We start from the raw sequence: 22,062 nt of genomic DNA on the forward strand, positions 1-22,062 counted from the left end.
CTCACAGTGACAATGCTTACATGTTTCACAGGTATAATGTTTACCATGTTAACCACCTCAGTTTAGCATGTTAGCATGCAAACATTTGCTAATTAGCACTAAACACTGATGGGAATGTCATTATTTTGCAGGTATTTGGTCATAAACCAAAGTATTGGACAAATTAAAAATTTGACCAGATGATGGTGCTAGATGAAAAGTTAGAGGTTCACCAAAGTTGTTACAATTCATCCTGAGGGGGACACGAATGTGTGTACCAAATTTCATGGCAATCCATTTAATAGTTGTTGAGATATTTCAGTCCATACCATGCTGCTAGCTAAAAATGACGTCCGGTGAAAATAATCATTAGTCATTAGTAAACTGGTTTACATAATGGTTTTGAAAGTGACTGAACTTCTTACACATGGTGAACATCTTGGTAAGATTTTGTTGAAAGGACATAATTGTTCTTCCAAATATGGAGCTCAAGCCTTCTCCAAACCCTAAGAGGAAAATGCATTACTTCACAAGGCTCCATCTGTGTTTAGATTTTGTTTCAGGGGCCCCCATCTGAGAACTACTCTCCTTGTTGTTACACATCATTTACTGCAGAATTGCATAACTGTCCATATTGTAGGTACTGAGATAACAGATGAAGAGAGTACAACTTTAACACTGGTCTAGCTAAACTGTAAATCTAAAACACACACACAAACACACACACTCCAAGGTCTTATGGCACAATCAAACAGGTTCAGATCGTTTCAGATAGTAACATGATGTCTTCAATGAGCTCAGATGCTGCCCTATTTTGGTCAGAGAAGCTGCCCATATCAAATGAAGGACGAGTGAACGCAGAGGGCTCAGTGCAAATCAATAGGGATCAACCTCTTGGTATTGCTGCCACCCATCCCTCCGGCTTAAAAAGAGCTCAGATCAATGCAGATGTGTGCGGTTGACAAGGATCTAAAGAGGGAGCACACTGTGGACGCTGTCCTCCTTTCCACTTGCACACAACACTGGCTAAGATTAGACATTCAATTGGACCTGGAGGGTGGGGGAGGAGATGGATTTGTGCACAGACTTGTTTTGAAATGACTTTACATCATAGTAGTGGTAGTAAAAGCAAAAAAAGAAGTAGCAGGATTGGTAGTAATAGCACTGGGAGTAGAGGTTGTAGAGGGTCAAAGAAGTAGAAGTAATGATAGAAGTATCAGTAGAAGCAGATAGCGTTGTTCAGAGACTCCATGATTACTTGGCCAGGTGCTGAAAGTTCTGTCTTTCAAACTCACAAATGAGTGAAATTATCAGGGAGGAACAAGGGTGCAGACACCTGTGCAGCTGATTTATTATTCTTGTCAAATGATTTTCATTGTGGTTTTGTGAAAAATTGTAGATGTTTTTGTCTCATGCTGTGTTCATGTCAGGTGGGAACTGGGATGTTTTCTAATTGGAGAGCTCCAAAATGAAGAGCCCTCAAATGTATCGTTTCTGGTGGGAAACCCACACAAGCTACATGTTCTGCACCAGATTAATGGGGCCCTAGGGCAAACATGTGGGCCCCTGTTGATCCCCCAGTCTCTCGCACTCTCTGTGCATTGTGTATTAGTTAGTAATCTGTAACTGGTTTGTGCTAAGTTGAATAATATATTTACATGTAAGATAAAGAATAAAGGCTTTAAAACTAGATTTTACCTTGAGGCCCCTGTATAACAAAATTAGGTAATAATGCAGGTGTCACATTAAGCCCCCAATTAATTCAGTTTATATTGTAATTTAGTAGTACATACAGTATTATTATTATTATTATTGCCCACTTTTCCTGATTGGTAATCCAACCTTGGTCGCCACAAAAGGCAACTTGGCAGCATTCTGAAACAATTAATGGATTAGTTGATTGGCAGAAAAAGAATAAGCAATAATTGTGACAATCGATTCATCTTTTAAGTCATTTTTTAAGCAACAATGCCTAGAATTCACTGGTTCCCGCTTCTTAAAAGGCCCTGGAAACGTGGCTTCAAGCCTTAAGTATTTCTCTATAACATTAAATGTTCATGACTAAATAAGTACAGAACAAAGTTAACAAAACATCTTGCTTGCAAGTATATGACATCACCATGTCCAATTTAACCACACCCACTTTAAACCAGTGAGAAGAGCAGAGAGAAATAAAGAAATACAGAAAACTCCCATGTGAAATACAGAAAACTGTTCAAACTTTGGCAGAAATGTTTGTGTTCATGTATGACACCATCTCTCATACTAAGAAGCTGGGTGAGAAAATACGATTTTAGGACCTTTAAATGTGAATATTTGCTTGTTTGCTTCATATTTTACCAGTGGTTTATCTTTTGGTTGTGAATGGGCCGTTTTTCACTATTTTCTGACATTTTTTAGACTAAATGATTAGTCTGGGAAATAATCAGTTTTTTATGGGACATTTCAGTGTCCTATCATGGTCAAAATGTAAATAATTGATAACTGATTCCAGCTCCTTAAATGTGAATATGTACAGGTTTTCTTCATGTTTTATGATAGTACATTGAATATCTTTGGGTTTGGGACTGTTGGTCGAACAACTGGGCTCTGGGAAATTGTGATGGTAATTTTTCATTATTTTTTAACATTTTAGACCAAACGATTTATAGAGTAAATAATGGGCAGATTCATCGATAATGCAAATAATCGTTAGTTGCAGCCCTAATAACAACAAAACACTATGTTTTTAGGCTTTAAAGCAGACTTTCATGGTTGTTTTGGTGCTACAGAAAACTTGGACATTTTGGACATTTACTACATAACATGATGAAACTTGGTTATTGATGACTGAACAATTTTCTTTTGCTCGTCCATTTAGTTAACACCTCAGCAACTTGAGCACTCTGAAGTGAGAAGAAGACAATTCTGAGAACCTTTACCATTCCTAATTATTATGAATGTATCAGCAGTATACCATAGTCATGCCTGGTAATAAATAGTTATGCTATTATACTACTTTTGGCATATCAGGTAGGAAACCCTACATTAAATAATGTGATTACAGTGTGGAGACCACAGGCCTTTGTTGGCTAACAGTTGTTGTACTGCCAACATGCTTTTTGAGAAGCCAGGTTTGTTTTTGGCTTCTTTGTTTCCTGTGAAACTACTAGCGACTCTGACATTTTGGTTCACACTCAGGATAAAAAAAAAAAAAAAAAGCTGCTTTCAAGTCAGCATTAGTGCGTCGGCCCAGGTTTAAATGTTTCGAGCCCGGCCCCGCTGTCAAGATGAATGGTGAGTTTTCACACAGTCAGATGATGGAGAATCCCATTGTGAGGAACAGCACACAGGCCGTGTCCACTGTGTGATGTTTCACCTCAGGCTAGAGGAATCAAAGCACCACCTGCGGACCACAGGAGCCACTCCTGCACAACAAACGCTTCTCTCCATGTCAAATATCCTCACTTGAAATGTCAGAGATCTTCCTCTGACTGTGGGTAACCAAACACTTGCTATACCTGCCTCCACTGTTGCCCTGCTTGTTGAAATGAGACACTGAGGAAGGGGTCTATTTGGTTAATGTTTTCGCACTTTCACACCAGCTCAGTGTACGCTATAATCATGCCATATTTACACAGATTACATATACATCTGTCTGAGCCAGCACACAACGTGCACTGCTAGGCTTCTCTAAGGCAGGTAGCCATTAACTCAACAAGAGCTCGACATTATCCTTTGAGTCACTTGCTCTTTCCGTAACGCTGCCGACCACATATACAGGATTTGAACAAACTTATAATTAAGAAGGTGATAGAGAAGGGTCATTGTTAAAAACACTAGCCACTTGACTAAATGACTGTTTTCTCTCCAGGTGCCAAGAGGTGAGCTCAGACGGGGAAAACGACCGCCTGAGACTGGCAGCGGATAAAACATGAAATTGTGTGCGGGGCTTCTATTCAGCGGAGGAAAAGAAAGAATGTCACCTATGGAGGCTTGAGTGTAGCGCACAGCCGAGGTATCTTCAGTTGACATCAATGGGGGCATTGCTCAATAGCTGATACTGGATGGCAGGGCCGGGTGCTGGCTTGGTTATTTATCAAAAAATGTGCATTCACCGGCGGCCATTGCCATCACCTTTCTTTTCCTGTGTAGCATGATTACATATTCTAAAGCTGGCGACCACCCAACCTTGAAGTAAGACTCTGAAGTAGCTTAGGTCAGACTTTACCAACTCAACATTAGTAAAGACGTTGGAATGCAGAGAGTGTTTTGAGCTATCGGAGATGGGAGAAGGGTCATTAAGCTTCCAGCAATGACGATTTATGAGAAATATCAGAGCGAGGGCTGCAACTAACAAATATTTTTACGTTTTATTTTTTTACATTTACATTATTAATTAATCAGATTAGTTTCTCCATTAATCGCTTAGTCTATGAAATGTCAAGAAATTGTGAAAAGGTGCCCATGGCAAGTTCCCAGAGCCCAAGTGATAATGTCTTGTTTTGTTTGAACAAATGTCCATAATCCAAAGATATTCCGTTTACAATGATATATGACAGAGAAGAGCAGCAAACGCTCTCATTAGAGAAGCTGGAAGCCGAGAATGTTTGGCATTTGTTCACTATTTTTACTTGAAAAATGAAAAGAATCATTTCAGACATATAGATAGCTTTAACAACTTGGCAAACATATCCTTCAGATTGACTGTGTAGCATGGCTTTAAACTGTGATGTCGAAATCATCAGATATAAAACCGTAAAACCCGATTTCATGTTTGAGCACAAGATAAATTAGAGTGCAGCACTCTCCAGCTCCTCTGTGTAGACAAAGCGTGTGTGCGAGTGTTTAAATAAGTAAGAATGTGAGCTCTACAACCATCTGAATGCTGGCATTATCTTGCCTAACAAGGCTGTGTTGTCTTTGCCAGGATTAAGACATCCAGCAGCAAAGAGAATATAAAAGAAAGTGAATCATTGTTTGATGAATATACACACACACACACACACACACACACACAACAGGGATTCAGTTATTCTTTTTGTATTTTCCTCCTCTAAATTTAAACTAGCCTTGCAAACTAGGCCCAGCTCTCATGCTTGTGGGTCTATCTAAATACAATGGATTTGTATAAGCAGGCAGATGGCCTTATTAGATCCGCGTTCTTGACGCCTATGCGTGTGCCTCTGCCACTGGTTGGGTGAATGGAGGCCATCTGGGATTGGCCAGGGCTTCTGTGAATGGAGCCGGGGAGCGCCATTCAGCACCGCGGACAGCTCTGCGCCGCCGTGGAGCTCTCCGCGGTGCTGAATGGCGCTCCTACGGCTCAGCGTGTTCTCCGCGCACAGAAGGCGGCTCTGGCCGTTTCCCGGACACCCACAACAGCCTGCTCTGACCCGCCTTCGTCCGTTATAAGCTGGTAAACAGTGCATGGCAATCAAACAGCGAGCCCGGGCCTACCCGAAACGAGGCCTACGTGCGGGCCTAGTGATCAGCAAACACAAGTCTAAGCGACAAAAGCCTTCCGCCACATTAGGCAGGGAAACCACCTCTTGACTTTAATGAAACGCTCTCGATATGGAGTGGGCGGCCATGATGAACACCTGGCGGACTGCGACAACACACATAGGGGACACAGGCTCCCAGAGTTGTTTGCATATGCCAGCAGCCTCCTTCCGGCTCATTAAAATGTTATAAACGCTAGGTTGTAAACGCTCGGGCTACAGTGCAATTCTAACAACCCTATCTAGGTTATCGATGGCTCATCAGGCGGATTATGGGCTAAAGAAACGCCAGGCGGTCTTCAATGTCAAAGAACAGAGCGTGAACTAAACGGGGGGTGGAGGGGGGGAGAGAAGGGGCTCTGGGTGCTGACAAAACACTAGCAGGGCCTCCATCTGCACATTAGCATGGGGCCTAAACACAATGAGGAGATGAATGAACATGAGGCCCGGAGCCGGGAGTCTCCTTGAATCTGTCATCCGTCTCCATGGCGACAGGAGGAGGAGGACCAAAACTGGCATCTATCCGTCCCCAAATCAACAGATGGCCACCACATCTCACGCACCCCCCCAACACCAAACCCCCCCACCCCCTCCCTTTGCAGCCTACCTTGCACTGCTCCATGCACGTCCTCACTGAGTATGCCCCCGGCTCATATTTCTGAGTCAGGAGCTCAAAGTCCTCGTATTTCTCCTGGGCGTGCTGGTCGTAGCGCTGGTACGCCTGGACGCACAGGCTGCATCTGGTGGTGTCGCCATCGCCGAGCACGTCGAGGCTGCAGTTCAATTTGTCCGGACTTGTCGACCCGTAAAACAAATCCAGCAGAGAGTAGGAGTTACAAAAGGAAAGGTACAAATCGCTCATATTTACAGCCCGCGTCCCCTCTTTGTCGGAAAGGCCCTTGCACAAATCGTCGGCATCTGCGAAAGTAAAGCAGTCTTTAGATAAACTATCCTGGTGGCAAGTTTCAAGCCGCCACAAATGTTTGGTAGAGTTTCCTATAAAAATAGCATCTGGGTTTCCTCTGAGGCTGCTGTGTGCTGAGTGGGTCTGGGGTGAGAGGCGGTGGGAGGATGCGAACTTGACCCGGGTCCGGGCCAGTTTGGCCTCGGCGCAGAACCACAGGTGATCAGAGAGGAGGATGGTTAAGAACAAGAGGGATGCCAAGGACAGTCGCCATCTCTGCGCCCTCTCTGAGTCGGTAAATGGCTTTTGGTTGTCGCGGGGGGGCTCTAGCCAGATTTGGAAGCCGTCGTCATCTTCTTGCTGCCAACACGTCCCAGCACCCCTGGTCATATTTTGGGAACCGGCCGACTCCACCGTGGGGGCTCCTCTGCCGCAACAGTCATTGACTTGGGGTCCGCTTCGCGTTTTCCTCCCCTCAAGTGTCAGGTGGTGGGTTGTCCCGGCTTGCCTTTTCGATCAGCGGTAATTCCCATTAAAATGAGCGTGGGCCGGATGGCAAATTAGACGCTGGCGACCACGGGCCGCATCCTCCATGGCTGACCGGTGAAGCCGCTGTCCTCCCGTCCGCCCTGAGCTCCGCGCCGCGCCGCTCCGCTCCTCTGCGTAGCCTCGACTCCGTTTTTAGAAACACTCACCGACGCGTTTACGTTTTCCCCGGCCTCGGTCGTGCAGGGACAAGGGCGCTATCCTCTTCCAACATGGCGAAGCTCTCTGCCTTTGTGTCGGCGGATGGGCCTACAGCCTGCAACAGACCTCTTTTCTTTTTCAAGCCCTCACCGTCTTCATCTCACTGCCGTTGTCAAGTTGCCGCCATGTTCGCCAAGAGACGGTGTGTGTTTGCAGGAAGCTGCGTTAAGTCAGCAGCAATAACCAGTAGTATTTCCGGTTGTAACATTCAAAATAAAGGTCGCAAGCTGCTTTGTGTTGCTTTGTGCCACACTCTGGGATTTGAAAACTTTCCCTGTGTCCTGTTATCTAGACCAATTAGTCCCAACCTTTGCTTCACCCTTAAAATGAAGCGGTGCCTATTTGTGACCCCTCATCACAGTTTATGAGCACTTCAACCAAAGTGTGGTTTTTCCTACTCGGATTGTTTCAGTTGAAGGGTTTTTGGAGGCCGGATGAGGTGAAACTATCCAGCATTTCACAGGGAAAAAGTTTAAGTTAGACAAGTCAGAGAAAATAAACAGAATTTTATGTAACAGAGAATATTTTTTCTTTCTTATCCTTTTAACCCTCTTATGACCCCTCCAGATATCTGGAGACCCCTTGGGGGTTCTGACCCTCAGGTTAGGAATCACTGATCTGGGCTATACCAAAATAAAATGCATTTTAGTTGTTTTATTGTAATTTGTCTTTTTTTTTAATGTCAAGATGTTTAGACAGAAAAACAGCAGGCATTTACAAATGGGCACTGTTCGGCTCAATGAAGGGGGGGGGGTAATCATGTTTATTGCGTTTAGAAACTCAACAGAATAACATTTCATATGAAATTTGTACATATAACCACGTTATATTGAGATACATGTTTTTTATTTTGAAGGTCCAATAGCCCAATATCCGCTATTGTGCTACCTAATCTTGCTCCCTTAACAAAACCTCTCCATCTCTGACGTTATGCGTGCGCACCTCAGTCACCGCATCCCTCGGTACAAAAGATGCGTAAAGTCAGACAGTCAGCTAAAATGTCACCAGAAATGTTGTCGTTTTGACTTCAAAATCAAAGCCCATGATGTCAGTCTCCAAAATAAATACCATCTTAACAATTTAGTCTATTCAGTCTATAGTATAAAAAAAGAACAACCACTAAGAAGTAAGAAGCATGCAGCTATACAGAAGATGCTGAACAATAAAACGTGCTGACTAGATAAGGATAGTTTGTGATAACTGTTTTATTTTGAAATTTTCAACTAGCAGGTTTATTACAGCCTATATTGCAGTTCGCTTGACACTGGACCAGTCAGACAGGTTGGTACTCACCTGGTTTCAGCCTCAGGCAAGATGCTCCCATCAAAAGAAAGGAGCCTGTTTACTCTTTAAAGGATAATACCAATGCTTTTGCATATTTTAAGCCCTTTTAAAATCAAGTGTAGGCTACTTTATAATACAGCCACCAGTTTTCAAAAAGCATGGGCTGCTGTTGTGTTATAGACACCAGAATGTGTTTTTCCTGACCACCACTTCTCGTTCTCATTTATAGCTCCAAACATTGTGAAAATTCAACAGACTGACATTTGCTCGAGAAAGGTAACCCATCGCAGTGAACAGTTTGCCTGCTTTTATTTTTGCCAAAGTTGCGTCCTTGTTGCACTCTAATGCATAGCAGATGTTTAAATCATTTCGGGCTTCATTACCACTTCAACTCCATTACCACTCAGAGACAACTTGAGACAACAATTAAAGCAGACATGATGTTTATTGTGATGGATTACCTAATTCAAGCAAGTCTCAAGTAACTGCAAGTAAATCTTAAAACAGCAGTGAAATGCTTAAAAATCAGCGGCTGCATAGAAGATGGGAAAACACTGTTTAACAATCACAGCATGCTGTGGAAACGTCTTGCACTGATGTAAGTACAGTATATATAATTAGTCATAAAGGGCCTAAAACTACATACACACAAAAACATAGGTATGGTCCCTTAATTAAGTGGGTTTTCCCAGGCTATGTTGAAGCTGTATTTGCAGCTTTTCTAATGAGGGTAAATAATTTGGAGTTCATCGGCTACTTTACGGCAAAGGTAAAGCATTTGTTTTTATGAATCAACTATTTTTAGTCTTTGAGCATTTGATTAAAGTTTCAGCAACAAACAGGTCTACATTAAACCAGTGGTTCCCAACCCAGGGATCGAAACCCCAACAAGGGGTCACAAGATAAATCTGAGGGGTCGCGAGATGAATAACAGGATAGGAACCAGACAAAACATACTGTATTTATGCAACACAAAGTTGTTTATTTTTTCAGACTTTCCTCTAATGTTTGCAGTTTTTAGTGAATTAATGATTTTACCCCATCAGGCCTGTTCGGTTCTGCTGGCCACAACCGGTGACGAGGGGTCATAAATTGAAATTGCTTCATTTTAAAGGAATACTATGACATTTTGGGAAATACACTTATTTGTTTTCTTGCCAAGAGTTAGAGGATTAATACCACTCTCATGTCTGTACTAAATATGAAGCTAGAGCGAGGAGACGGCTAGCTTAGCGTAGCATAAAGACTGAAGGCAGGGGAGAAACAGCTAGCTTGGCTCTGTGCAAAGGTAACAAAATCTCCTTACCGGCACCTCTAAATCTCACTAATTTACATGTTCCATCTTATTTGTTCATCTGTACAGTACCTGCTTGTCCTTCGTCCAGTCAGTTATCACCAGTGGCTCCTGTCCTCCACAGTGGAAAAGAGTTTTGGAAAGGGAAATCTATCTTACTCTTAAAAATGTTTTGCTTTGAAGCAAATGGGAGCTTGTGAAAAAGTGCTAGACACTAATTCAGAGCTAGCTAAGCCAGAGTTGGGTAAGGATGTGATAAAAGACATTTCAACACCGACCAGTTTACCAAACATGGATGTTGGTCAAATATATCTAAATATTTATGAACTTTCCGACCACTTATTTATGAGGCACATAATGGAGTCTGAGTCTCTCTTATTTTTGATTGAATTTCTTCATTGAGGGTGGGCCATGCTAATTGCTGCAGACAAACCTTCCCTGCAGCCACAAGCCTCTGTTTGGTCTCTACAGGAACTCATTTATTTCAGCTGAGTGCATGCAGCCGCTGGTTGCCTAGAGGCTACTTCCAAACCATTTGTTTCTGCTTGTGTCCAGTGTGCTCGCTGGCACCATCTCTCCACTAGCTACAGCCAGCCTAATTAGAGCATTTATCCCATTAGGACATGGCATTTCTGCAATGCTAGCTTTCAGCGGCTGTTTGCGCGGATGCTGTTTTCATCTCCAGATCCTTAGGACTGATAATCTGTTCCTGCGAGTCCTTTCAGAGGACCAGCAGCTAGACTGCAGCGACAGCGCATTACATGCACTGTGACACTAGTTGAGTACCTCTAATTAAAGCCTGTCAGTCAAACACTCACGCCACATCACCTGGAAATAGTCCAAAGTGGGCGACAGGTTACAGAGTGCGTACTGAGGCACAATATTTTTTATATTTTTCATTTCATCATTTCGCTCTCAACTATTTTATGCTTTTGCGTTGTTTTTGACAAGTGGTTTAACTCTTACATTAGCTGAAACAGTACCTAAACTGCCAGAATGTCTTAAGGGTAGAATTTTAATTAATTTGTTTAACAGTGATGCGAAAATTACAAACATTAAAACTCACAAACCCTACAGGGAACACTACAACATGTCAATGAGAGCAGTCATTCACAGTATATGATTAGGAACAGGTACCTCATCACTTTTACTTTGACAATGTATTCATGCGGCATTTACGCACTACAATGCCCAGGACACCACAGGCAGCTACCTGCACCCTAGAGGCGATGGTAATGAAGGTTATAACATATCAATGAGTCCCACGACACATTGGTGACATTTTTGAAGACAGGAAAACATGGCGACGTCTTTGGAGGGCCTTGAGCTGAACCGGTTTTAACGTACCCCTGTGGTGTCCCTCGGTCTCTCTCTGCCAGCTAGGTACAAGCTGAAGAGCTGAGGCAAAGGCCATCACTTCACACAGACGCTGGAATGAAGTTAATTACCAATTTTAAAACACACACAACAGTCGTTCCTGTATTTTAAACCAATTCAAGATATTTATTAGAGTTGTACTTAACTTGTAATTAAACAGACATAAAAGCACAAAGGCACAGATCACAAAAAGACAGCACAATAACCCCCCCCCCTTTTTTTACATGACTACCTCAATTTTACACATGAAGTTCAGTTCATTCGTCACAAAAAAATATTACTAAGCCTGTGAAAACAATTATACAATGTCTTTTGGAGGAAACGCTTCAAAGTTAGAAAAGAAACCCTGATGATGTCATAGTGTTAATAATATTTTAACAGAAGACGTCCATTACAAACAAGAGGTGTGGGGTTTGAAAGATGAAGTAATTTAGGAGGCAAGGAAGATCTAATGGAAAGACACTATCCAGTTGCATTATGGGAAATGTGGGATCCAGTGTTTTTGGAGCTTGACTCATGCTAGGAGCTAAAAGTCAGGATATCTCGGCCTCTGCTGCTTTGGATTTGACCAATCAAGTCCCCCAACTTTATGTAAGTGCGATACTAAATTGATGGAGTGCCCCTTTAAAATTGAAAAATAAGGATGGGCCTATTTTAGATTATTATGGTGGAATATTCCCTAGTCGCTGTGCATTCATCACAGATTCCTCAATGTTTACTGACATATATCAGTCCACTGTAGATTACTTGATGAGTTCATATCTAAAGACAGAACAGTTAAGAGGATTAAAACAGCTTCATTTTGGAGAAACTGTACTTTGCCAGAAATTATACATAGTTTTTAGAATGAAACCCCCTCGGTTGAAACCCTCTTTTTCTTTCCATAAAATGTGTTAATAACTGCTCGGCTAAAAGTTTAAAAGGGGTTGTCTGAAAAAAGATGAATGAGCTTCCGTATTTGAATACTTCATAATGCAATTCTGACTTTTAAAATTGAAAAACCAATCATTGCCTTCCTGACTTGTACAGTGGCCTATCCATTTAAAACTAATTACAAGCAGCCTTAATCACTCATTAAGAACACAAAAATAAAACTCATAGATGCATGAAACCCCTGAGAAGTAACAGTATAGTACAATCCAGTTTTAAATCACATCACTTATCTCACCCTTAACAGTGATTTTTACAGTTTGAAATTTTTATTTTTCAACTTTCATTAAATAATTTATTACTAATGTTATTAGGAATTAATTAAAATAGTAGCTATAAGAGGATTTTTTCCTTCAGTTTTCAACTTAAAACCTGTGTATATCACCTGAAGACTCTTCAAACTAAGTAGTCAGTGTCATTCATCAGATACCCTGCTCTGATAGAATCAGTTACCCATGATTCTCTTACAATCTTAAACTTCTTCCTAAAGCAGCGCCTCAGAGTCCTTAATACCAGAAGTCTTGTTTCCTCTGCGATAATGACATGAGAGACTCCTTCCTCTAACTTCTGCACCACCATCCCTCCATGGTAGCAAAACTCCAGCTCCCTGACGTCCAAACAGGTGGCAGGTATGGCGGTTTTAGGGTCTCCTATGTCAGCGTAGCTGTCCATGTAAACCTTGAAGGGTCTGAACATGCTTGTGGGAAGGTCCTCCCAGCCGTAACGCTGCTCCACCTGGCCGACGTTCACGGCCGCAGACGCGTCCGTGCTGCCGATCCGGCCAAACACCTCCCGCAGCTGCTGCTCATCTGTCTCAACAAAGTAACTGTCGCCATAGCTGTCGTACTCCTTAGCAAAGTGCTCCCTGGTGGAGGGCGACATGTGGATCATGTGACATGGTTGCCATGGGACCACTTCCTTCTGGTCCAGGCACTCCAGCAGCCAGGCAGCCCACACCACGTCATGCTGGTCGGACGAAATCAGATTCTTCACGCGCATGTTCTCCACGCCAGCAATCACGCAGTAGGTGTCCCGTCCTGGGTTTTGAACCACAATACCTCCACACCTAACGAGAAGATGACATCAATTATCAGCTATTTGTGACAAGATAAAGTGTGACTATGAGTGAAAAAACACAATCTCCCTCTTATAAATGAAAAGTTTAACTCATAAGCAATAAAATGCACCATTGCTTAATTCAATACACTCTTTTTGGCTTTTACCATTATCATGTAAGTGCTGTTTGTCATCACTGTGACAGCTCTTCCCCAAACATGTAACACTCTCTCGCCTAAAAGTGGCTATAATCATATTATATTAATAACGGATCAAAGGACTACGTGTAATGTAAAAGAGATTGCTCGTAGTGATGAACCCACAAAGAATTATCATCCGAATCTGCAGTTCCCGTCAGCTCTACTGAGCATTTTAGCATCTTTCAGCTCATTGTTTTGGTTTACCAGTCCACAACTTTTACTTACTGTTTTGGTTCACTCTCACGACTCTCATCAATGTCATTTTCAGATAGGTAGCTGTTTTCAGCAAAAAAGCTCTGATAAACCACTGTTCACTACCTGCCTAGCACCAAAGAGCAGAAAAGCAAGGTTAGCGATTAGCTGGTGAACATAGTGGAGCATTTAGCAGCTAAAGAGCCAGATATTTCCCTCAGGAGTTAGTGGAGACCAAAACACAGGAGAGAAAATATTGGACTTACACTCATCAGGTGAACACAAACATGAATCCAGATGAATGCAAATGTTGCTCCAAGTCTGCTGGATGTGTAAATAACTGCTTGCTAACATGTTGGCCATATCAGTTTACATAGGTAATAACATGTCCGTGTTCTGTTTACAGTTTTTTTCCACTACCCCAAAGTGGCCAATAATCCTCATTCTATTTTCTAGTTCAACAACAACGACTGTTTTAACTACAACACAAAAGGCTTTTTTCAAGGATTGTAATGTTACCTGGCCACGCCCTTTTCCAGCTCGGCCTTGGAGTGATCCTCTGTGCCATTCAGAATACAGAACTCCACATCCTCGAACATATCTGTCTCCTTGGTAACCCCGGAGAGGTCCTGGGGCTTAAAGTGGTCGATGATCCCGACCACCTTCTTGGGTTTGGCTGCCAGCTTGCGCTTCTTCTTTTGTGGTTCGGCATCATCGATGTGAAGGTGCCGCGAGGCGAGTTTCCCAGACGCCTTGCTGCGGAACTGATCCAGCTCTGCCAGAGTCATACACTGGTGCCACTCCTTGTCGTCACGGATCTTCTCGATCCTGGGGAAGCGCAGGGTGCAGTTGGTTTTATACATGTCGCTTCCAACTATTTCAGCCGCCTTGACTTGGATGATGACTGAGTTGCAGGGTTCGATGTAAACTTCTGGTTTCTCTGTTCCACACAAGATGGATGCTGGTGGATCATTTTTCCGATAGACTTTCCAGTGTTTGGCTAGTTTTAAACCAAGGTCATGCAACTCCTTCATGGTGTAGCCAGAGCCAATGCGGCAGAGAGTGTGGAAAACAGAGGGTTTCTCGCCAGGCTTTGGAGCTTCGGCAACAGCACATAAGAAATGGGACATCATACCACCCCGTCTCCCTTTCCCCCAGTAACCACCAACAATCAGTAGGTCAAGCTCATCCATCAAGCCATCCATATATTCTGGCTTTATTTTCAGCCATCCCTCCCCCCGCTTGTCAGGTTTGTAGATGGATAAAGGATCCTTCACCATGATCCCCTCTTCTCTGTTGTCAATGGCGTCATTGAGGGCATTCACCACCTCCGCCATGGTTCTGCCATCGGCCTTTGGCACCAGGTGCATCCTTCCCTTGACTGAGGTGAAAACTGTCTGAAGGATCTCGTGGCGCTTCTTCAGTGTTTCCTTGCCAAGCTTCTGATCATTGACTAACAACACGTCAAACACGCAGAAGCACGTCTGTAACTCAGAGTCGTCCACGAGTTTCTTGATGTCAAATTTGCTCCCTTTCTGCATGAAGGTCTCTGTGGTCGGGTTGTACGCCATCATCTCACCGTCAAGGATACAGTTTACAACATGGCTTTTAAAAACATTGTGGATGTAAGGTGTCAGTGAGCCCTCCAGTGGGGATCCTCCAAACTGCTGGGTGTATTCAAAGGCATTTCGGCTAAAGTACTTGTACACGTCTCCATCTTTGTGCAATTGTATACGCTCCCCATCCAGCTTGGTCTCAATGTAAAATGGGCTGTTTCCCATCTGTTTCTCCACATTGCGGATGTTCGCCACAGCTGCCAACATAGGCTTGAAAGCAGAGAACAGTCCGATAGAGACTTCGCTTAAAGAAATGGAGGGGTTGTGGAGCTGCTGGCACACCTTGTTTAAGTCCGTGTTGACATTGTAAAGCTCAGCAGCATCCGGGTGGAAGACTTGGAGAACAGTTTCTTTGCTGATCCCGAGCTTCATGTCCTTCAGAATCATTCTGATGAGCCATTTTTGCTCGAGAGCCGAGCTCTGGGTGATGAGATGCAGCAGACTCTTTTTCACAAGATCCTTCTGTTTGCTAGCGTTGTTGATGGCCACCGAGTCCAGGAAGTCATTAACTTCTTTGATGCTGAGGTTTCCTTGGCTGGTGCACCGTTTCTTCAGCACAAAGTAAGCCATGCCAGCAAAGTCTCCAGCTTCTCCTTGGGTTGTAGTCGGAGCACGGTAGTTCAACAGTTTATTGGCTTCTGGGCCATTCTTTGGAAGGCCTAATACATCGATGTAGAGTTTAGCTAACATGCTCTCTTTGATGCCATACGCCATACGCTCTCGTTCAAAGGGGGGAACTATGAGACGAATAGCTGGGTAGAAGGAGTCTGTTGTTTTGGGGTTGTCTTTGTGGAGGGCAGAATGAAACTTCCTCCATGACTCAATGAAATCCCCAAGGATCTTGGATTTATCTGGACGGAGTTTAGACTTCTGGATTTTCTCTAATGTGGTACACAGGTGAAGGAAAGGAACCTGTGCAGCAACAGAGGGCTGACCCGCAGCATCACTTTTGGAAGTTCCCTCCATGGTGAAATCTGAAATACATGTCAAGATAGAAAATCAGCCTAGTAGTGGCGGCTGAACAATGCACTTTGGAGTTTGTAAATTTAAGTTAATTCTTTCCAAAAAATGCATGAATCGGGGGGGCCCTGGTAGCCTAATGGTTAATGAACAACATAACCACAAAGTCCACAGTTCGAATCCCGGCCGGGGGACCTTTGTTGCATGTCGTTCCCCTCTCTCTCCACATGTTTCCTGTCTCTCTCTACTGGCTGTCAGATAAAGGCTAAATTGCCCAAAAAATAATCTAAAAATAAAATGCATGCAGGGTTTGATTAGTCAATGACCTTGGGCTTTAGGAATTGTGATATGGTACAATCATATCAATTGCAGGCTATGGCTTAGTATAATGTAATCAGATGATCAATGAGTGATTTACACTGGCCAAATAACTTTAATTAATCTGTGTTCTCTCTTTTCTGTTGATACATTATAATACACACATAGAATTGAGAATTGGGCAAAAGTTGAAGTATAGAAAGCAATAATGTGCCCCACATAAGACATACATGTTCTCAATAGTTTGCTTATATCTCTTTTGTGCCCACTTAGCTGCTACCCCTATTCTAAAGAATGAACAAGGCCTGCAAAATATATCAACTGGTCCATTTTATGTACAGTACAAAACTGACATCAATGACTAAGAAGCAAATCTACCAACCATGGTAATATTTTTAGCGTTTTGAAGTGCACATTACTCAAATGTTGTTACTAATTCTCACTATTCCATATTACTTCTTCGTTGCAGATTATTGGTCCATATAGGTCAAACTTCAACATGTTCTGACATGTCTCAAACAAGGGCTGTTTAATTAGACTTAAACAAACTGTTTAAACATGGTGATAATTATTAATTGCAATACTACGTTAAACACTCACATGAGGCAAAGTATCTTGTACTGATTATAAGCTACTAATCGTACGTTTAAATGTGTTTACATGAACATTTACTGTAGTCAAACAGAAAACTGCGACAACAACTCCGCTTAGTTCATTTTCAAAATAAAAGTACCGTTTGTTGTCATATGACGTCTGCGTTGTACAGGCATGTCTGTCCGGGTAAGTTACGGACATTTGCCGACAAACAAGGCAATATTTAAGAGTAATTTTGTGTTTGTAATGGCAGCTTAGTGTGATATTATGTTCACACAAAAACGTGAATGAATTAAGTGTGTATTGTCCGTTGCGCTTTCATTTTGAAACAGACCGCCAACGTAGGAGTGTTATTCTGGAGCTGAATTTGAGGAACAGTCACGATAGACATTAAAAATAATGAAATATATCAGATTCGAGCGTTACCTTGCTGTTTTTATCCTCCAAAGAATGTCAGACCTCTCATGGTGCGCTACCTACATGTTGAACACTTCCTCGTACTTAAAGTGGGGACCTCCAAGGAAAACGTTCCCTTGGAAACAAGAGCAGCTCTTTTGTTCCCCTGCAATGTTGATTTGTGTTTTGAAACTTTAATATTCATTAGGCTACCTACGTTGTAGTCTCGTGAAGCTCAAATTTCACACTTTAAAGGCGTCACTTATTTGTATATTTGATCTGAAATCACTTGTTAGGACTGATTTATTTGAATATTCTGGTCTGTTGTAAGTAGGCCTACGTGTTGTTCCATACCCATTGTACTGCATTTCTAATGTTTTTAATTTAATGCAGAAAAAAGTGACTTTTTTGGTGATTTAATGTGAGATTAAAACATAATAATAAAACGTGTAAATTCCCTGTAGGCTTTTCTATTCACCAGCAGAGGGCGACACTGAGATGCTGAATTGCTGAGGAGGTGCAGTCAGTGAGGTTGTTTATCATCATGTGCCTAGAGCCAGTGAGTCAGTAGTAAGGTGATAGTAAAAGATAGGAATGCATGCTTGTTGACCACAAGAAGGTGTTTCTCTTCACTACAATGATTACATAGACAAGTCCTCTGGTAGCAGGTAGTAATATTCTCAGTCAGTCATTAATGCAGTAACACTGCCTTGACGATAATAATGATAGTGATGATGGTTATGAGGATAAGTCAGATGGGCCTGGAGTCATTTTAAAGACATTTCAAATTGTTTTATTTTAACAGAGAAATACTGTATGATAAAACCAATTACTAGCCCTGAGTTCGCATTTTTTCCCTATCTTCACATGGGGTTTTTTTTTTCAAGTCATTTGGGCATGATAAGGTGTTGCTCTTGCCATACAATACCACAGCAAAATTAGTATGTATCAGGGGACAGAGGAGAACATTTAGGACAAACGTTAATGACTCTGATAATGACAAAACAAGTCTGTTATATGCATATATTATGAATTAGTATGATTTACAAAAACTGACATATTTGACCTGATTGTAATAGCTGTTCTACTGTCATTCCTACGGCCATTTAAGGTCACACAAACGTATTTGTTGCCTGCTCATGTTTGGAAAACAGCTTCACAACTGTTAACCTTGTGCTTTGTTTCCATTACAAACTTGTTTTGACGCTCACACCTTAGCCACATTAGGTGGTAGCTGCTGTAATTCCAAGTACACGCCCATTACTTGTAAAGTAAGCATTCCAGTAATATCGTGTTCTGAGTATCCGAGACTTGTACCGACGTAGATTCCACGAATACTGATACTTGTTTTCCATAATAAGTGAGGAGGGACTCAGGAGGATCTGTCAGCCATCACATTTAATTGACTGATTGAGTGATTTTTTTTGTTTGATTTATTTGGATGGCAGCTTCAGTGTCTTTGAGCAAGACTGTGAATCTCTTCCAGGTCAGAGGTGCTGCTTAGTCAATGACACTAACCTTTGACTTTAAAAACAAGATCATTAAAAGGGGCATAAATGACCAACAGAAAAGCATCTGTTGATGATGCCCGTACATTTTACAGTTACAAAACAAAATCGCCATAATCATTACATCATTGCAAATGTATATCATGTATATGCATATGTATCTCAAACAGCATTTTCATACTAGCACATATATTAAGGTGTCTGTATAGGAAAGTATGGGGGGGGGCTATATGAGGTTCACAGATAAATGAATTAATAAATAAGATAATGATTCATCACAGGTAGTAATTAGTACAATTAACACTATGGAAATGAATGTATTCTAGTTTATACATATGGAAAAAATGAGAAAGTAACTCCTTACTATTTTGCATTTATAAGCAGTATATGTAATAAATGGTTTATAACACACTATAATGCAGTTGTAAGCATATGTAAGTGTTTATTAATGTATTTGTCAACAACTCCTCATTTGGACACCCATAAGTGGAGGCTGCTGTTAAAACAGATAATATATGACAATATAGTAAAACACAGTTGTAATAATATAAAATATGTCTTTATGGGAGAAGTTATACTTGTTGACAAATACTGCACATTAATAAACACCTTAAAATGTCCTTATACCTGCGTACAATTACATTATAGTGTGTCATAAACCCTTTATTACAAGTTTGTATACTGCTTATAAATGCTAAATAGGGAGACTTAAAGTAAAGTGTTACCAATGAGAAAAACAGTCATCAACAGCAGAATTATCACAAGTAGCATTATCACAGTACTGGGTGTGTGTGTGTGTGTGTGTTTGTTGAAGTGCAGAATGGAAATCAGAACATTCCTACATTGTATATGGGAATGCACATTAGTGAGACCATTCTGGGTCAAACTGATGGAAGCCCTGGGTCGTTGGTTTGGTTCAGCGATCCCTCTGACTCCTGTTTTATGTTTATTATGGGATCTCAAACACCAAATATATCAAAATGTATGTATGTAATGTATTATGGTGGGTATGACTGCAGCCTCCAGAATTATTTTGGAGCATTGGAAAGCTAAAGCTCCAGATTTGAAAGACCGGAAGAATGCAATGGTAGAGATTGCACCCTATGAGTCTATGCTCAGCAGATGAGAAGGTAGTTCAGAAGATGCGAGTGGAGTGGAGTGCCTGGTTAGATTAACCAGGCATGGCCAAAAATCATCTGTTACAGGTTTTCTTTTCATTTTATTGTGGACTCTCACTTCTATATCTGCTAACTATTTTGATTTATTTAACTTCTGTTTTATTTCCTACAACATGTCTTGTAATTGTGTCTACTCCTGTAACCCTGAAATTATATGAAGCTTTCCTTGCTGCCATGTACCAACCCTTTCTTTAAAAAAAAAAAAAAGCAAGATAAAAAGTAAAGTCACAGGGCCCCAAATGATCTGGAATAATTTCCCTTAGTGAATTTTATTTTCTAATTTAAACACAGGTATAAAATAAGTCAGACAATGTCATGCCTTAGTAAAAATAGAAGACCTCCAGTCTAGTAGAAGAACCATATTTTGATCTGAAAAATAAAAGACTCCTCAATTCAGCAGCAACCCAAATTTGGTGTTGTTTATTGCTTCCTGCTGTCAACAGGGGGCGACCTGAGTCTGTGCAGGCCGAGCTGGACGGCTCTTAGACGCCAGCCAGAGTTGTTTACCTGTCTGCTTCTGCCGCTGCTGCAGTGGAGGATCTTGGGATATGTGTGGGGAGGGAGGAGGTCCATTTGGAGCTACTATGTGCTCCAGCAGTGAACCCGCTGTGTTTTCACTTCACACACACAATGCCGTGCAGTGGAGAGGAAAGCTGACTGACTGGCTGTTTACTGTATGTCTGCGTACAGTATGCATGCATCTGTGCTTATGTGGGAGTGGGTGATGCCGTGCAGGCTGCAGCATAAGTCCGGACCCCCCCCCCCATATCATGCTGTCATGCAGCCGGCAGTGGAGTTACATAAGCCCTTCTGGATGTGCTGCTGCACTACAACGAGCGGCGACCGACAAGACAGTAAACAACTGACGTCACTGCTTCCGTGGCATGCATCAGCTCGCTCTGGGACTGAGAGGGAAAGAGAGAGAATTGGGCAGAGTAATAGAGCTAAAATCCCCCCCTCTACATGGCCGATGATTAAGCGGTGCGTCAGCCTCCTCATTCAGAGTGAGTTGGCGGTGATATGTGGCTGCAGAGACAGTGGTAAACACTTCCTGTCCCCTACTGGTTCATGACACATTGAGACATATATTTGCCAAAAGGCTTCCCATTGGTTAATTACAATTTCATAAGGGACACTAATGTGGTAAACCCATGTAATATATAATAATGACTTTCCTTATTATAGGCAAGGGATGGAAATAACTAGAATTAGATGAGTCGAGAAGGACTTTTAAAGGGGCACTCCACAAATTTTACACATTAAGATCAGTTTATTAGTCATGAGGAGTACTTTTCAGCCTGTGGAAACAGCTGTATAATGTGTTCTGTGGCTCTGGAAGGAGCTGAGAAAATAACCCTGATGATGTCAGTGTGATGTCATCAAGGTTATGGGCTTGAGACTTCAAATGTTTAACAGAAAGTGTGTTACAAACTTGGGACTTGAAGTTTGAAAGATGCTTCCTTAGGCAGTGAGGGTGTAATGAAAAGACGCTATTGGGTTGTATTTTGGGAAATGTAGGATTAAGTGTTTTTGGAGCTTGACCCATACTAGAGACTTTCTGCATCGATTTTGACAATTTATTTTTTAAAATCAGTTTCTTATGAGTCCCACAACTAAATGAAAGTGTAATAGTAAGTTGCTGGAACGCACCTTTAAGCTGTCAGATGATTGAGCTGTGGGTTGTAGCTCAATATCATGTCCTGATATTATTATATTATATTATAGTGTACACTGTTGTAGTAGTTCATATTACATAAAACTACAATATTTCATTACAATTGTATATCTAATATAACATAACAGATATGATATAATATCTCACATGTGATCTCTATTATACTACACTAAATATGATGTCTAGTAAACTATACTTTGCTAACTTTACTTATCACTGCACTATTAGTATAAGGTGCAACTTTTTTTATTGCCATAATTTTATTTATCTTCTTATTTATTAGTTTCTTACTTTTTCTAAATGGATCTGTACTTACTTCTCCGACACACTGCTGCAACACCTGAATTTCCCCTCTGGGGAACAATAAAGGC

General features: G+C 41.7%; 2 protein-coding genes across 2 annotated transcripts in view; both read right to left on the reverse strand.

Annotated features, from left to right (window-relative positions):
* The window catches only part of LOC122872242 (transmembrane protein FAM155A-like), a 36,295-nt gene extending 29,000 nt beyond the window's left edge, over nucleotides 1–7,295 (reverse strand). Inside the window, exon 1 of the mRNA XM_044188189.1 lies at nucleotides 6,070–7,295. Coding sequence (XP_044044124.1) covers nucleotides 6,070–6,756 — 687 coding nt within the window. The 5' untranslated portion in view covers nucleotides 6,757–7,295. The remainder of the gene's footprint in view (nucleotides 1–6,069) is intronic.
* Nucleotides 7,296–11,171: 3,876 nt separating this feature from the next.
* On the reverse strand, nucleotides 11,172–17,516 carry lig4 (ligase IV, DNA, ATP-dependent). The gene is made up of 3 exons (XM_044188190.1): nucleotides 17,361–17,516; nucleotides 13,966–16,036; nucleotides 11,172–13,064 (listed from the first exon to the last, which is right to left on the reverse strand). Exons 2-3 carry the CDS (start codon nucleotides 16,026–16,028, stop codon nucleotides 12,395–12,397), a joined length of 2,733 nt encoding a protein of 910 aa, XP_044044125.1. The 5' UTR covers nucleotides 16,029–16,036; nucleotides 17,361–17,516; the 3' UTR covers nucleotides 11,172–12,394.
* Between the last annotated feature and the right edge of the window lie 4,546 nt (nucleotides 17,517–22,062).

This window comes from Siniperca chuatsi, linkage group LG24 (assembly GCF_020085105.1).
Source record: "Siniperca chuatsi isolate FFG_IHB_CAS linkage group LG24, ASM2008510v1, whole genome shotgun sequence".
Lineage (NCBI taxonomy): Eukaryota > Metazoa > Chordata > Actinopteri > Centrarchiformes > Sinipercidae > Siniperca > Siniperca chuatsi.

Coding starts and splice junctions, on each gene's coding strand:
- lig4 (XM_044188190.1), bottom strand. CDS start 16,028: ATGGAGGGAACTTCCAAAAGTGATGCTGCGGGTCAGCCCTCTGTTGCT. Junction 13,065..13,965: donor CTGGAAAAGGGCGTGGCCAG/GTAACATTACAA, acceptor TCTTCTCGTTAG/GTGTGGAGGTATTGTGGTTC.